The sequence below is a fragment of the Geotrypetes seraphini genome, chromosome 10 (genome assembly GCF_902459505.1).
Source record: "Geotrypetes seraphini chromosome 10, aGeoSer1.1, whole genome shotgun sequence".
In the NCBI taxonomy this organism is placed as follows: domain Eukaryota; kingdom Metazoa; phylum Chordata; class Amphibia; order Gymnophiona; family Dermophiidae; genus Geotrypetes; species Geotrypetes seraphini.
The window spans coordinates 111,580,680-111,597,626 of NC_047093.1; the positions used below are offsets into that span (position 1 = coordinate 111,580,680).

Below are 16,947 nucleotides of genomic sequence, written 5' to 3' on the forward strand. Positions count from 1 at the left end.
AAGTTTAATGGCACCATTCTTCTTTCCTCATACGGTTGGCTGGACCATGTTGGTCCTTTTTGCCTTTCTTGCTATACTGCATGTTATAGTTCAGTCTTTGTTTTTTCTGTATGTATTTTCTTTTGGCACTTGGCAGTACGTGTCTGTTACTAGGATTGTATCCTGTACTTCTCAACTTCATACTTCAGTTTTATACCCTGTAATATGCTCTTATGACTTCAGATAAGCAATTACCTGTCACTGTTGTCTCATGGAATGTTAATGGGCTTAAAAACCCTATAAAAAGGAAGAAGGTTCTCATTCACCTAAAACAGAAATCACCAGATATAATAATGTTACAAGAAACACATCTTTCCTCCACGTCTTCTCTGATTAAAGCCTGTAACTGGATTCATTCTGGGATTGATTCCCCTTCGTTGGGTAGAAGGGGAGGAGTATCTATACTATTTTCTAAATCTATACAACCTAGGATAATTAGTCAAGCTATTGACACTAATGGTAGATGGATAATATTGCAGATCACCATACATAATGTTCCATTTCTTTTGATAAATGTCTATGCACCTAACAGTGACTCTCCAGAATTTTTTCTTGATTTATTAACTACCATACAAACATTTGAACCTTTGCCAATTATTATGGCGGGGGATTTCAATCTCCCTCTGGACCCTCACTTAGACAAACAATCGAAATCCAAAATGTCCCCACAAAAATCTCATATCTCCTTTAAATCACTTATCACACAACTTCAATTATTAGATGTCTGGAGACTACAACATCCTTCAGATAGAGACTATACATTTCACTCTATTCCACACAATAGCTTCTCCCGCTTAGATTATATTTTTGTTTCCCCTCCTTTCCTCAATTCCATCGTCAACACTTACATCTCCCCAATTCTCATTTCTGATCATTCGCTAGTAACTGGTACTTTCTTATGGAATACAACACCAACTCCTAGATCTCCATCGTGGAGATTGCAACTCTCTCTCCTCGAAGATGATGCAATAGTAGATCGTATTAAGAACTTTATTCAAGATTTCTTTACCACTAATGTTATATCTGATACAGATCCATTAATCACGTGGGAAGCCTTTAAGGCCGCGTTGAGAGGAGAATTCATCTCCATTGCCTCTCATGAATCAAAAACTGATAAAGCCACTATAACAGATTTAGAAGCTCAAATTTTGAATCTGGAACACATGTATAGCACTACAAAAGACCCCAAGCAATATAAAACGCTCTATGTCAACTTAAATATCAATATAATCGTCTCATTTCTAAACAAGCAGGGATGCAAATATTCCTCAGTGAAGCCAAATATTATGCAGAGGGAAACAAAAGTGGTAAAATGTTGGCCTCATACCTGAAGAGAAAACAGTGTAAAATTCAGATCCCTGTGATACATAACAAGAATGACTCTCCTATCACTTCATAATCTGGTATTTTGGAGGTCTTTCAGGAATACTTCAGAGTTTATATCGCTCTGAGGCTACACCTGACTTATCCTCTCTAAACTCCTTCCTTTCAAATTTGCATAGACCAGTCTGGTCTGATTTAGATAACATAGCTTTAAATCATCCCATAACTACAGAGGAAATCCTTTCTGCACTGAAGCAACTCAATTCAAATAAATCACCAGGTGCAGATGGTCTTCCTGTAGAATTTTACAAAATCTTCCAAAATGATCTTTTACATCATCTCCTTGAGATGTTTCGAAATCTTTCCCCAGATCTAGTTCAACGTAGTCGTTTTAGTGAGGCAATTATTACGGTCATTCCAAAACCTAACAAAGATCACTTGAAGGTACAGAATTATAGACCTATATCGCTATTAAATGTAGACTATAAGATATATGCTAAAATACTGGCAAATAGAATAAAAAAGGTTATTCATAAAGTAATTCATTCTAATCAAATTGGTTTCATGCCTAATCGACTTATTGCGGATAATTCTAGACTTTTCTTCCACCTCTCCCATATAGCCAGCAAATTACCAAATCCTGTTATAGCCTTATCTCTTGATGCTGAGAAGGCTTTTGATAGAATTGAATGGAATTATCTATTTCATATTTTAGAATGGTTTGGAGCTCAATCCCCATTTATTCAAATGATCAGAGTCCTCTATACCTCTCCGTCGGCTCGAATAATAGCGAACAATTCTCTTTCCTCCTTTTTTCAGCTTTATAGAGGAACTAGGCAGGGTTGTCCTCTTTCCCCATATTTGTTTAATCTCGCCCTGGAACCTCTGCTTATCCAAATTAGGCAGAACCCAAATATATCTGGTGTAATGTGCAACTCTACTGAAGTTAAACTTTCTGCATACGCAGATGATGTTCTCTTATATCTCTCTAATCCGGAAAACTCGATTCCAGAACTTCTTCATACTATAGCTAGTTACTCCTCTTTCTCAGGTTACAAACTTAATCAGGACAAAACAGAATCTCTCCCTTTAAATCATTTTGCCACCTCAGCTATGGTTCAACCTTACAACTTGATTTGGACTTCTAACAAGTTGAAATATCTAGGTATCGAACTTACTCAAACCCTTTCGGATACTATTGAAGTCAATGCACAGAAAGTACTTCAACTTGTTAGAACCTTAATCCAATCATGGCACCCTCTATTCCTTTCATGGTGGGGTAGGTTGGAAACGATAAAAATGATGTTCATGCCCAAAATAAATTATATTCTGCTTATGATCCCTTGTCTCTTTTCTCCAGCTTTCTACAAAAAGATTGATTCCCTTTTGTCTTCTTTTCTTTGGAAAAACAAGCAACCCAGAATAGCACTTAAAAAACTTAAATTGAAAAAGGAAGCAGGTGGAGTTCTATTTCCCGACTTTTGCGCCTACCACAAAGCCTTTATCACTCATCAAGGCTTACATTGGTTTTCCGACCAAGATCCTAATTCACCAATCTGGCTTGAGGTGGAAAAACAATTATTATTTCCTCTACCTCCTGCTGCCTGTCTAACAGCAACACGTAATCCATCTATATATCCTTTATTGCATTCGACAATACAATGTCTCTTAGACTTTGATTCAACTTTGGAAAACTCATATGCCACCTCGCTGTATACTTCTCTATGGTATAACCCAAATATTCTTATAGACAAAAAACCTTTTCTGTGGAAGGAATGGATAGACAAAGGAATCTTTTTATTGAAGGACATTGTAGATGCTAATTTTAAATTACTTCCTTTCTTTACCCTTCAAACTAAATTCGCTCTTCCGCCCTCTGCGTACTTCCAATGGATGCAGCTCCATCATTGCATTTCAAATAATACTTCTCTTCAAAATATTACTGCTCATCAACCGACTATATCTAATCTTGCCTCAGCCCTATTGACAACAGGACACAGCTTCTAAATTATATAAATTAGCCCTTTTCCGGGACAACTTACCTAATAACACACTAATGGGTATATGGGAAAAAGATTGTGAACATCATTTAGGTAATAAAGCATGGGAGCTTCTTTGGTCTAAATCTCTGAGGTCTCTATCATCAGCTAGTACTATACAGTCTATGTATTTCTTGTACCATAAGGCTCTCTGGACCCCTCATAAATTATGTATTGCAGGTCTCTTACCTTCTAATGTTTGTTGGAACTGTCAAACAGATCAAGGTTCATTGATTCATATGATATATGAATGTTCTTATGTAAACTCTTTTTGGCAAGATGTATGGTCCATAATGAAGTCAATGTTTCATCTAGACTGTCAATTATCTTTATCTATTATAATGTTCAAATCACATTCCATACACATTGATTTATTGGACTCTCAAAGAAAACTGTTTGATATATTAATCATTCTTGCTCAGAAATTGATTCTAACTCATTGGAAATCTGCAAACTTACTCCATGTCCAACATTGGTGGAACTTAGTTTTACAACATCATAAATATGAAATAGCATTCTATAAATGTAAAGGACAAATTCGTTCTGCTAATTCTTGTTGGTCCCCTTTGCTGAAATACCTGCAAACATCTGATGTATGAATGTACTTATTTTATACTTTTGTGTAACATTGTTTGTGTTTGTACTGCTCTGTGCCTCTGTTACACTGGTTTTTTATAAAATCAATAAAAATTTTCATGGAAAAAAAAAAGACAGCTCTAAGTCTAATAGATGTTGGCACTGTAATCTGGATGCAGGAACTTTAGATCATTTAATTTTTTTTTGTCCTTGTATTAATGGCTTTTGGAAGTCAATTTGGTCCCAAATTAATTCTTTATTAGAGAATTATGTTGCCTTATCCTATGATACAATTCTATTTGGAACATCGATGAGATTAACGAGCCAAATTTCAGCAAATAATAATAAACTTTTATAAATATTGACAGGAGTTGCTATTCAGCATATTACCAGAAATTGGAAAGATTATACAAGACTCAATTACACCTTCTGGTGGAATTCCGTATGTCATATATATAAAATGGAAAGAATCATTGCTTTATAGAAAGGAAATTATACTAATTTTAAAAAGATTTGGGGGCCATTGATTGCATATTCGAATGATCAGACACCTTTATATATAAAGACTATTATTAATGAAGGGTGGGGGTATACAATGTATGATTTGATTGAATTCATTGCGGTTGTTGGGAGGGATGGGAGGGAGGAGGGCGGTATTTCTGTACTTAAGATAATATTGGATAAGATTTTCAAGTGAGTTAATTTGAAAATGAATAAAGATTTGGAAAAAAAAGAAAAGATAATCTTCAAAATAATAAAAAAAAAAAAAAAAAATTAGAATAAAAAATATAAAAATCAAAATATATAAAAAACAGAAGTTTTTATGACCAATAATGATACCCTGAAATCCAATACAAGGTGTCAAGTGTGATCACGTGGCACCAGGGTGTTTATGAGGTCTTTTTCTCTGTGACAAAAAAATATCATTGCATGTTTGTGTGTTTGGAGTTCATGGTACCTTAAGTAGTTATTGAACACACTTTGTGTCTCATATTATTTTGTTAGTTAGTACTATTTAAATGATGATTCCTTGTCACTGACATTTTATTGAAGCTATTTAGATATGTGAATATTTATATCGTATTTTACTGTTGCCTTTCTAAAGAGTACATCTCTTTAGCTTTTTGAGTCTATTGTAATTCCAAATGCCTTTTCACACTGGCTGACTACTGTGGGATTAGAGTTAGCAGCCTTCAGATCTCTTTAATGATTTGATGAAAACATTTCTTTGGGGTTAAACAAAGGCCTAGATTCACTAAACTCACTGGTCTGGATCGTTGTTGGATGATTCGTAGCCAAATTCTGCCGGGTAACTGATTCACTAAAGATTCCTCATGCAAATTATCTGATCGGACGCATGCCCCACAGATCACTGCAGAGCGATTGCAGCGCATGCACAGACCATCCTGGTTGGCTGTAGATGTGATCCAAGCATGTGCATGTTCTCCGCACAAGCGAGGTCAAAACAAAGGGGGAGGGGTGGCATAGGTACAGACAGCAGCTCCTGAAAGGAATCATTTAAATTTGTGCATGCAGAATGGAACAGAACACACTTTGCAGCCAGACTATGGAACACAACACGCTTTAAACCCGCAGATTAAAACCACGGGCTTGCATTGCACTTTTTGCACACTATATAAAAAAGGGGGAGTATGCATATGTACAGTTTTTTATTTTTTATGTTGATGGTTGTTTTCAGGGCAGCAGAGAGCAGGGAGATTTCAGGGCGGCAGAGAGCAGGTGAGTCAGCAAGTACAGTAGTGACTGGTCCTCAGCAGTCGCTTCATTGAGGATCAGCAAACCCAATTGGTGTTTCTTCTTCTGTTTAGTGAATCGATGGCTTCCTACTTTGCATGTGCGGATCGGATCCGAGATTGATTGCACAACTGTTTAATGAATCGAGTCGGGAAACGATCGCAAAACCATCGGTACACAATTGGTAAGTTTTGTGAATCTAGCCCAAATTTGCCACATTTTTAATCTTTTTCCAATTTTTAAAATTGACTTCGAATATACCACCTCCGGTGTCTATTTTGTTCTGTTCCTAATATTCTGACATAATTTCCAAAAAGGTATACTCCTTCTAATCTATCCTTAAGATCTTTCATAAAGACACTGAGAAGTCAGATTATCCCAGTAATAACTTTCTCTTTGCTAGAGGAGAAATCATTAACTACATACTCTCCTCTGAATCTTGTTGCTCAATTAGCTTCTTGCCTAATTTTTAAAATTTGTATCCAACTATCCTATTTGCAAGCTTTTTCATCAATCTTTTATGATCATCAATTTCTTCTATGAAAAAAAGACACTTCTAGGTTTATAAAGGTGAAGGAATTATGGGGAAAAAATCCATAAAAACAAACTATAATGGCTCTAAAGACAATAGACATAATCCCAGAGAAACTTGAGGGCAATTTTCAAAAGCCATTTACTTTTACTCATGGAAAAAGTAGGTAGGCGCCAAAGCAGGGTTTGGAAGCAGGAGGAAGTAAAGCAGGTCGTTTTGTATTTTCATGGCATGAAAAGTAGCTAAAAATCTCTGTGTGTACTTTTTCTCTAGACAATCTCTGTCTTTAGAATTGGTGCAAAGTCCGTGTGTAAAGGTTCATGGACTCTGCAAGCACCAGCAGAGTTTTGAAAATTCCTCTCTATAGCAAGGGAAGAACAGACTTCAAAGAAAAAGTGCTTACCTTTACTTGCTCATTTGATGTCACTGCACAAAACACAATTTCTGTGAATCCTTGGGATGGGAACATTCGGAAGCAAATTCCACCAATTACTCGGCCATCTTTAATCAAAACAAGTGTCTTGTGCTTGCTTTAAATTCCCGCACCACCACAAAAAAATAAATAAATAAATAATTATTTAATATTACATTACATTACATTACAGATTTCTATTCCGCTTGTGCCTTGCGGTTCTAAGCGGATTACAGTTTAAGAGACTGGACAAATTCAGGAATATTACAGTACATAGAATCAGGGATGTATCAAGTTACAATTGTTAGTCTGGAAGTTTCCAGGAGAAATTTGGAGCACGTAGTAGATAAATCGTAGGTTGATGAAGCGAGTTGTACAATGTTTAGGTATATTTATGGAGGGGTGTTCGTGTGTGTAATTTCTAGTGCTATGTTGAGGTTAAGATGAAGGAAATCAGACGTGGATAGTTGAATCAGATTTCAGGAATTTTATTACAACAGTTTCTAAATTAGATTTTGAAGGAAATGCAATAAATACTCAGTTCCACATAGTGGAGAATTTATAAAAGGGCGTTAAGCGCATTTATGCATGCTAACTGCTATAGGAATATAATTGGCTTTTTTAGTGGTTAGCACTTAACCCTTTCATGAATTCCCCCATAGTGTTATTCATCTGTAGCAGCTGTTTTCTGAGGACAGCAAAACACACATTACCACATATGAGTTATATCATTTGACAGCCCAGCGTGGACGCTACCCAGTTCTAGAACTTTCTGAAACTTTTGGCAGAGCTGTACTGCACATGCACAGGTGTTTTCCTGCCCAACTAAAGCAAGACTTGTGCATTGCCCCCTTGTGTCTGAAGAAGCTTCATCAACCATGGGGACTGATGCCTCTGATGCAGATGGACTGGACTTAGAAGCACCAAAAAAGTCTCCCACACTGGGCCTCTTTTGTGATCTTTTCTGCATTTTAGCATGCAAGATACAATTAGAGGCCTTGTTGTCAGGTCCTAGGCACAGCAAGCACCAATTGTGAGAGTCACTCACAGGGATGACTTTGTCACATGTAGAACACTTCTTAAAACCACTAGGAGTTTTAAGGAACATTGGAGCAAAAATGGCTGAAGTGAAATCAAAAAGATCCTGACTGGGCACTCAGGCCTAAGAGGACAAAGAAAAGCTGAAAGTTGAAAAGATACCAATCCCTTCACTGTCTTAATAAAAAAAAAGGGATTGATGGAATAGGACACCTAACTTTTAGATGTCCTTTACAAAATCTGCCCCTTATAGACTGCAGGGCCCATTGGTGAAGCAAGACAATTCTCTAATCCACATATAGAGTACAAGGTCTGAGGTTGGGTCATTGGAAGGTTTTCACCGCTTTTTTGAAGTCCATCAGGCTTTCCAGTAACCTGATTTGTGGGGGTAACAGGTTCCACAGTTTTGGGAGGATTGAGTACCGTATTTTCACGCATATAACGCGCGCATTATACACGATTTTACAAACCGAGTATAACCATGCGTGAGCGCATTGTACAAATTTTTTTTTTACATAGTTTCCCCCCCCCCGACGTCCAATTCATCACCCCGAAGGACCGCTCGCACCCCCACCCTGAAGGACCGCTCGCACCCCCCCAGCCCCCCCCCGCACGGAGAAGCTGCCTACCGTTGTTTCCCGATGCCAGTGAGCCCTGCTGCTTCCTCTGCCGGCGGTCCTGCCCCTTCTCTGAGCCCTGCGCTGCGCTGCTTCCTCTGCCGGCGGTCCCGCCCTTTCTCTGATGTCAGAGAAGGGGCGGGACCGCGGCAGAGGAAGCAGCGCAGTGCAGGGCTCAGAGAAGGGGCGGGACCGCCGGCAGAGGAAGCAGCAGGGCTCACTGGCATCGGGAAACAACAGTAGGCAGCTTCTCCGTGCGGGGGGGGGCTGGGGGGGTGTGAGCGGTCCTTCGGGGTGCGGGTGTGAGCGGTCCTTCGGGGCGGGGGTGCAAGCGGTCCTTCGGGGTGGGGGTGCGAGCGGTCCTTCGGGGTGATGAATCGGACGTCGGGGGGCATCAGGCTTTCAGGGTGGGGACAGGACTTCAAGGGGGGACAGGACTTCAAGGGGGGACAGGCAGACCTTCAAGGGCGGCGAAAGGAGAGTCGGGACCTGAGGAGACTCGGGGCAGGGCAGCGAAAGGAGAGTCGGGACCAGAGGAGACTCGGGGCAGAGGGCAGGGTGGCGAAAGGAGAGTCGGGACCAGAGGAGACTCGGGGCAGAGAGCAGGGCGGCGAGAGGAGAGTCGGGACGGCAGAAGGAGATTTAAATTCATGGAGCAGCATGTGCGGTATACGCGTGTGCGCGCTATATAAAAATTTGTTTACATATATTTAGGTTTCCCGCGCGCTATACCCGTGTGCACGTTTTACACGGGTGCGCGGTATATGCGTGAAAATACGGTATATCACTACAATCCTGAAGGGCTAAGTGGTTAAAATTCCTTACCAGCTAAAAGACTTTTTGTTTCATCATGCTTTTGCTATCCTTAAGTCATTTTGAAGATTTTTGGTTAACAGGTATTTAAATTAATTATAGGTTTTATAATATGATGATTGTTGTGTTTGTGATGCTATTCTTTTCTTTCTTATATGGATGTTTCATTATAAACCATATAGAATAACTGGATTCATAGCAAAAGTAAAGGGGATTCTGAATCATAACTTCTTTCTGTTTATGATCTACAGTATTTTCCATTATATGTCACAATTGTACTTATGCTTGTTTGTATATGATTATACTCTTGGTTTTCATGCTGTTATAATTTGGAAGAACTTTCAATAAAAAAGACGTCCGATGTGGGGTGGGGGTGGGGGGAGGTGGAGTTCTATGGGGGCGCATTGAAGAACACATGTGTCCCTTTTTGCAATCTTGGGGGGAATGGGTAGGGGGAGTGGTTCTTGCTGTGCCATACGGGTAGGGGACTGTTTTGTTTTTTGGGGGTTTTGTGCTAGGGTGATGTTACTTCGCTAGTCAGGACTTTCCTGTATTAGGTAGTGATTGTGGGGGTCCTGGAGCATCATGCTTTGCCAGTTGCGTTGTATTGTGTTAATGCTTGTATTGTTTTTGCAAACCTTTAATAAAAATTTAAAATATATTAAAAAAAAAAAAGACATCTGATTTAAAAAAAATTCATGACAGCAACTATGAAATGTGCCTCATTGGCATTGTTGGATGCTGTTCCCATTTCTGTGCCCGATGTTATTCTGCTTTTCTTCAAAGAAAAAGACAACGTTTATGACACACAGAGATGTGGTTCCACGAGTCCCAAGACTGGGAGGTAGCCATGACTTTGTACCATTTATTCAGGAAGGATAGATTATAAACAAAGGAAGGGCATTGCACTCGACAATAGTAAACCAACTGAAAACTCTGTGAGCTTGGTACATATACATGGACACAGAAAAAAAAAGTTAGGACAGCATTTATTCTGAATAGTGTCAGAACCTGGAAAAGTGCCAGGACCACACATGCTCTGGATAGTACTGACATGGTCTAGACCAGTAGTTCCCAACCCTGTCCTGGAGGACCACCAGGCCAATCGGGTTTTCAGGCTAGCCCTAATGAATATGCATGAGAGAGATTTGCATAAATGGAAGTGACAGGCATGCAAATCTGCTCCATGCATATACATTAGGGCTAGCCTGAAAACCAGATTGGCCTGGTGGTCCTCCAGGACAGGGTTGGGAACCACTGGTCTAGAACAGGGTTGAAAAAACCATCAATATCAAAGGCTACAGCTGAGTATTTTGAAAATCCAATTCAAATATACTCAGCTGTAGCCTTTGATACTGATGTTTTTGCAGTGGAATCTAGATTATCGTTCTGTTTAAAAGCACATTTTTTTTACATAAAAATCTTATGAATGTATGAGAGACTTAAAGTGTGTGGAGTTTTTTCACAGACCAGTGATGATACAGACTGCTTAGGGTACTGGTAGTCCTGGCAGTCTGTGTATGAGGTCTCTTTTTCTCTACTTTTTTGTGCTTATGATTTTACTGTCATTGCTGTCTTTCCCCTATAGTGATTGGTCTAGAACAGGGTTGTCCAACATCGGTCCTCAAGGACCACAATCCAGTCAGGTTTTCAGGATTTCCCCAATGAATTTGCATGAGATCTATTTGCATGCACTGTTTCCATTGTACGCAAATAGATCTCATTCATATTCATTTGGTAAATCATTAAAACATGACCTAGCAATGACCGAGGTTAGACATCTCTGGTCTAGAAGAATATTAAGTGGCACTATCTTGATAGCTTTGCTGAATATCCCTAGTAGATGTGGCTAAGGAAAATATCCTGAAAACTGATGTAATTATTGGACAATTTATTTTTGAATACTGACCCAAATATTCTGTTTTTCAAATGCATACACATAATATAAACAGGGGATATAAAAGGGCTACCTACGGATCAAACACAAGTCGGGTGATGTATTCTTTTGGCATTCTAGGCAGCTGATGGGAGAAGACATTCTGTAATCCTACCAACCACATCAGAATCTTCTTGTTTGATTTCTGTGAGAGGGAATTTCCAATCATATGGAACTCAATGATTCCTCTTCTTTCTTCTAAGCGAGCTGTCTCATCCCTGGCAGCATTAGCAGATAATAAACTGGTCTATAGATTACAAAGGGAAGATGAGATCCTTCATTAGATATTACAAGGAGATCTCTGTACAGAAGATTGTGACAGGAGTAGATGTTTTACCCTTAACTTAATGGTGATACAGTCTAAATACATCATACAGTAATTATAAAACGCAAACTGTCAACTGATAAAAAGTGCACAGAAAGTGGGTTCATTAATAATGCATAATTATTTTAAAAGAGGTAGCCATATAAGTCTGGTGCAACAAAATTGACAGAGGCACCTTATAGATTGATCAATTTATTCAGGCATGAGATGTCGAGCACCAGAATCTACTTTGTCAGATGCATGACATGAAGTTCAAGACATGGATACATATACAGGAAGATGTATGGGGAAACCGCGTTAAAAAACGATAGGCTGCTATTGCAGCCGTTCTGGTAGCAAATTTAGTCATTCTCCAAAAAACTCTCATGTAAATGAGGTTGGCAGAGAATAGCGAAGACTCGCTAAATTTGCATGTGCCCATTACTGGTGATAGCAATGGACACATGTGCAGAGAAAAAGGCAAAAAGAACCCCCCCCCCAAAACAAAACACACCAACAGTGGGAGAGATGTTCAATCTCTCCTGCTGCCAAATGAACCCCCCTCCCCCAGCAGCGGGAGAGATGCCCACTCTCTGGAATCATTGATCAGGATGGGTTGTAGATCTTGATTATACAGGAGCTTTAGGTGACAACCAGGGAAGTTCTGTCATTTTCTTTTATAATAGTTTTGTAGTAGATTGTTTCTAGATATTTGTTTGGACTGCTATCTACCGCTTACAAGAAGTTATCAAGGATACTGTCCTTGATCAGTTTAAATCATATCTTAGTAACATAGTAACACAGTAGATGACGGCAGATAAAGACCCGAATGGTCCATCCAGTCTGCCCAACTTGATTCAATTTAAATTTTTAAAATTTTTCTTCTTAGCTATTTCTGGGCAAGAATCCAAAGCTCTACTGTGCTTGGGTTCCAACTGCCGAAATCTCCGTCAAAACTGACTTCAGCCCATCTACACTATCCCAGCCATCGAAGTCCTCCCAAGCCCATCCTCTCCCAAATGGCCATATACAGACAGACACAGACCGTGCAAGTCTGCCTAGTACTGGCCTTAGTTCAATATTATTTTCTGATTCTAGATCCTCTGTGTTCATCCCACGCTTCTTTGAACTCCATCACCATTTTCCTCTCTGCCACCTCTCTTGGGAGCACATTCCAGGCATCCGCCACCCTCTTCGTAAAGTAGAATTTCCTAACATTTCTCTTGAATCTACTACCCCTCAACCTCAAATTATGTCCTCTGGTTTTACCATTTTCCTTTCTCTGGAAAAGATTTTGTTCTGCGTTAATACCCTTCAAGTATTTGAACGTCTGAATCATATCTCCCCTGTCCCTCCTTTCCTCTAGGGCAGTGATGGCTAACCTTTTTGAGCCCGAGTGCCCAAACTGCCGCACAAAACCAAAGAATTTCCTCAAAGTGCCAGCACGTCAATTAAACCTTAATAACAAGATTTTAGTATCTAAAAACTCTGTATAAAGTTGCCTAAACTATGTAACATCATTTTTAAAGGTTGGAATCTTTGTATTGTCAGAGAATCAATTTGATTCACAATCCTTTGGTTTTCATTTCAATTTATTGACAATTTATAATGTTTTAATGATTTCATTCAATTTAATGAATTTAGGAAGAATTTGATTCAGTTACACAATATATTTTAAATGTATTATTCACATAACATGTCAAATGTATCCTGAGTAAAAAAAAAGATAAACTTCTTAAAACTGTTAACTGTGTCAAGACTCGGTGTGTATTCCCAAAGAGTCTATACATGTTTTTTTGTAAAATTTACAATCAAATTAGAAAATAGTTAAATCATTACATTTCTAATAATATGATGTAAAGAAAACAAAAGAGCTTTCAATTAAACCAACCGTTTTTATTGGAAATTCCAGATTGGAATACAACAGGGCCATGTAAAGTCCCTTTTTTAAATAACATCTTTAAATAATATTTAAATAACTTAGAAAGTGTCTTAACTGCAAACTGAAAACACTGCTTCATGTAAACATATGCATTGGGCATGCTCTGAAAAAAATTAATGTGATTTTTGTTGTTGCATGCATGCTGATAACTTGTCAATCCTTGGCTCATAGTGCGTTAATTTCAAAGCAACACATGCAGCACTCATGTCATCCGTTAATCTGTTTCTAGCATCAGATTTTATATGATTCAAAGTCGAAAACAGCTGCTCACAAGCATAGGATGACCCAAACAAAGTAAGAAGAGCAATCCCAAGTGCTTTCATTGACTTAAAATTGTCTGGCAGAGAATTCCACGCTTTTAGGATTTCATTTTCAGAACTGCTAGCAGTGATTTCATTTGTCACCCTTTCACACTCAATACGTTCAAGAGCCGCACGCAGGTCATTGAATTTACTTTTCCAGATAGAGCTTTCTTGAAATTCCAGTAGCTCCATTTCCAAATTTTGAATATCCAACCACTGTAAGCAGGAAAGATCAAGATCTTCAAATGTGGACTTTTCTGGGTAAGTTATAAATGAAAGGGTTGTCTCCATCTTACGGAACTGAGAAAATCTTTTACTAAAATTCTCCTTTGCTTCGACTACAATGGTGGAATATGCTTTGTGGATTTCCTGGTGTTTTTTATGACTGTCCACAAATGTTGTAGAATTATCCAAATGTATTTTTAGGTTGGGAAAATATTTTAGCTGTCCACTCTCAAGGTCTTTTTCAAAAACATGCAATTTTCCCTCAAAAGCTTTGATGCCACTAAACATGCTTTCTGCTATTTTTCCCATGCCTTGTAATTTTTTGTTTAGTACATTAAAGTGGTTAGTAAAATCTGTAAAGAACATGAGGTTGGTAAGCCAGGCCATGTTGGTGAGTTGAGGAGAGTCTTCCCCCTTTTCGTTCATAAATAGCCTAACTTCTTCCAAGCAGGCCACAAATCTCTCTAACACTCGTCCTCTGCTCAGCCACCGGACATTATTGTACATCAATAAAGTGTTATATTGTGCCTGAACCTCATCAAGAAGGGCTTGAAATTGTCTAAAATTAAGAGCACGCGCCATGATGAAGTTCACCATTTTTGTTACATCTTTGAGGACATCGTCAAGTTTTTTGCTGCTTTCTTTGGCGCAGAGAGCCTCTTGATGTATTAAGCAGTGAAATTGAATCAGTGGATGTTTTGCTTCCTTAGCAAAGAAATGAATGAATCCTGATGTTGTCCCCACCATGCTAGGTGCTCCATCGCTAGTAACTGAAACCACTTTTTCTGGACTTATGTCTAGTGATGAAAAAGCCTCCATCACAGCATTGTGGATATCTATCCCTTGTGTTCTTCCAGGCAAAGACAGAAGTTTTACCAGCTCTTCTCTCATGATGTCACCAGTAGCATAACGCAAAATGAGCGCTAGTCTTGCATGGTTAGTAATATCTGTACTTTCTTCCAAGCACATGGAGTAGAAGGGTGCTTTTTGTAAGTCGCAAGTAAGCTGTTGACTAACATCAGCAGCCATTCGCAGAACCCTATCTTTTGCAGTATTTCTGCTTAGCGGCATCTCAGAGATGCGCTGCACAATTTTATCCTTGTTTTGGAAATCATGGAAGAGTGAATTACTCCCAGCCAAAATTGCCTTTTTGATAAAATCTCCATCAGAGAGGGGCTTACCATGTTTTGCCATGCACAGTGAAATTTGAAAGCTGGAAACTGTAAGATGATTAGTTTTTGAAAGATAGTTGCTAAAACTAAGAGACTGGGAGTGATATTTCTTTAATTTTCCTACAAGGAACTCTTTTCTTTGAGCTAAACCAAGTTCAGCAATACTGTTATGGTTGGTCTCAAAGTGACGTTTGACACTTGACGTGCGAGACACAACACTTTCATTACACATAATACACAATGCTTTTCCACTGCGTTCAATCACTCCATATGTCTCTGTCCAGGCCTCTTGGAATGGTCTTCCACTATCTGTTTTTGCTTTTTTTGCTGTACTCATTTTCTTTGTTCAAGACTTCAAGTCTACAAAAAGATAAAATTTGTATAATAAAAAAAATCTAATGAAGTGCTGTATACAAATCCGTCCCCATAAAAAAATATGTGATTGGGGAATTTTACTAATTGTAGACATCCGTTTTGGTCAAAAAATATACTGTCCGGGTGAAAACCGGACTTGTGCAACCCTAACCTGGACATCTAGACAAATAGCCAGATAATTTAATAGGTTTTTAAAAAGGAGCCCAGGTAAGTTTATAATTAACATTAGTATTATTGGTCCAATTAAACTTAGGCAGCACAGGTAGGGCAAAGTAGAAGTTTACCTAATAATAAATGATGTAGAATGCAGATTGCGTCTCCTGTTCTCCTCAAGTCTTCCGCCAGGGTGGGAAGGCGTGACAGAAGAACGCTCGGTGCTGTAGGCGAGTACCTTGGCGGGTTCAGAGGCGGAGGCGGGGAGTGAGACTTTGCTTCTCACAGCCCCGCGGCGGTTCAGGCAGCCGCGAGGAACACATTGCCAGGCAGGGCCGGACTGGGACAAAAAATAGGCCCGGGCATTTTAGGTTGAGCAGCCCAATCACATGACCTCACGCAGGCCCCGCCCATTGAAGTCCAGGGGCAGGGCTAAAATGCAGAAGCACACTTGAGAGGCACTGCCAGCCACTAATAAGTAAGGAGTGCAACAGCCAACACACAAGAAGATGTGACATGGGGGAAGGGAGAGAGAGAAGATGGGACATAGAGGGGGGGGAGAGAAGATCCATAAAGACTACGACTAAAACATCTCTTCTTAATCCTCTGCTGTCACACAAAACTCCCAAAGGAATGCTGAACACCCAAAGATCCTCCAGAAAACAATGTAATTTAAAGGAAGATACACAGGAAAGATAATCGTGCGATATGTTCAAACTTTAATGTTCTATAAAAGCAATGACAGACTCTCACCTTTGAAACAAAAATGACAAGCGCTTATCAATAAAACCAAACCACGGGGTCCGCGCTTTTTACAATGAAAAATCCGGATAACAAGAGGCAGCTCAGCAATGTCCAACCTTATGAGCTGGAGGTTTATGTGACAGCAGAGGACTAAAAAGAGATGTTTTATTTGTAGTCTTGATGTATTGGAGAAGTGACTGCGATTCCCCAAATAAAATGACCTGCAAACTGGATTAATCGCATTAATGACTATACAACATTGGATTCATCACAATAACAACTAATTAAGAGGTGACCTGAGTGTATGGGAAAAGGACTTTTATTTTTCATTATTGGAGCATTTGTTATTTTATTATGATGTTTACAAAAGCACTGTGAAGGGCCACATATACACTTTACTGTTTTTTGCTATAATGAGTTTTCCATAAGGTACAGCACAGAGGATTAGTGTGTTGGTTGTTCACAGAGAGCCCAGCCCTCCTCTCAGCTTACTGAACTTCTCTATGCAATCATCATAAGCAGCTTTTTTATTTCCTCGAATTTAGCATGTCCCCCATGGAAGATACAGAGGTTTTTACAGAGGAGCACATTATTAGACACATTAACATCCCCCCATATCCTCACCTCTCTAGCATGGGAGCACTAGGAAC

General features: G+C 39.2%; 1 protein-coding gene across 3 annotated transcripts in view; it reads right to left on the minus strand.

Annotated features, from left to right (window-relative positions):
* KAT2A (lysine acetyltransferase 2A) overlaps positions 1-16,947 on the minus strand; it is a 380,318-nt gene that overhangs the window by 95,828 nt on the left and 267,543 nt on the right. For all 3 annotated transcript variants that reach the window (XM_033960567.1, XM_033960566.1, XM_033960568.1), the window contains 2 exons: positions 11,119-11,327; positions 6,668-6,794 (listed from right to left, as the gene is read on the minus strand). In XM_033960567.1, the coding sequence (XP_033816458.1) occupies positions 6,668-6,794; positions 11,119-11,327 (336 nt within the window). The remainder of the gene's footprint in view (positions 1-6,667; positions 6,795-11,118; positions 11,328-16,947) is intronic.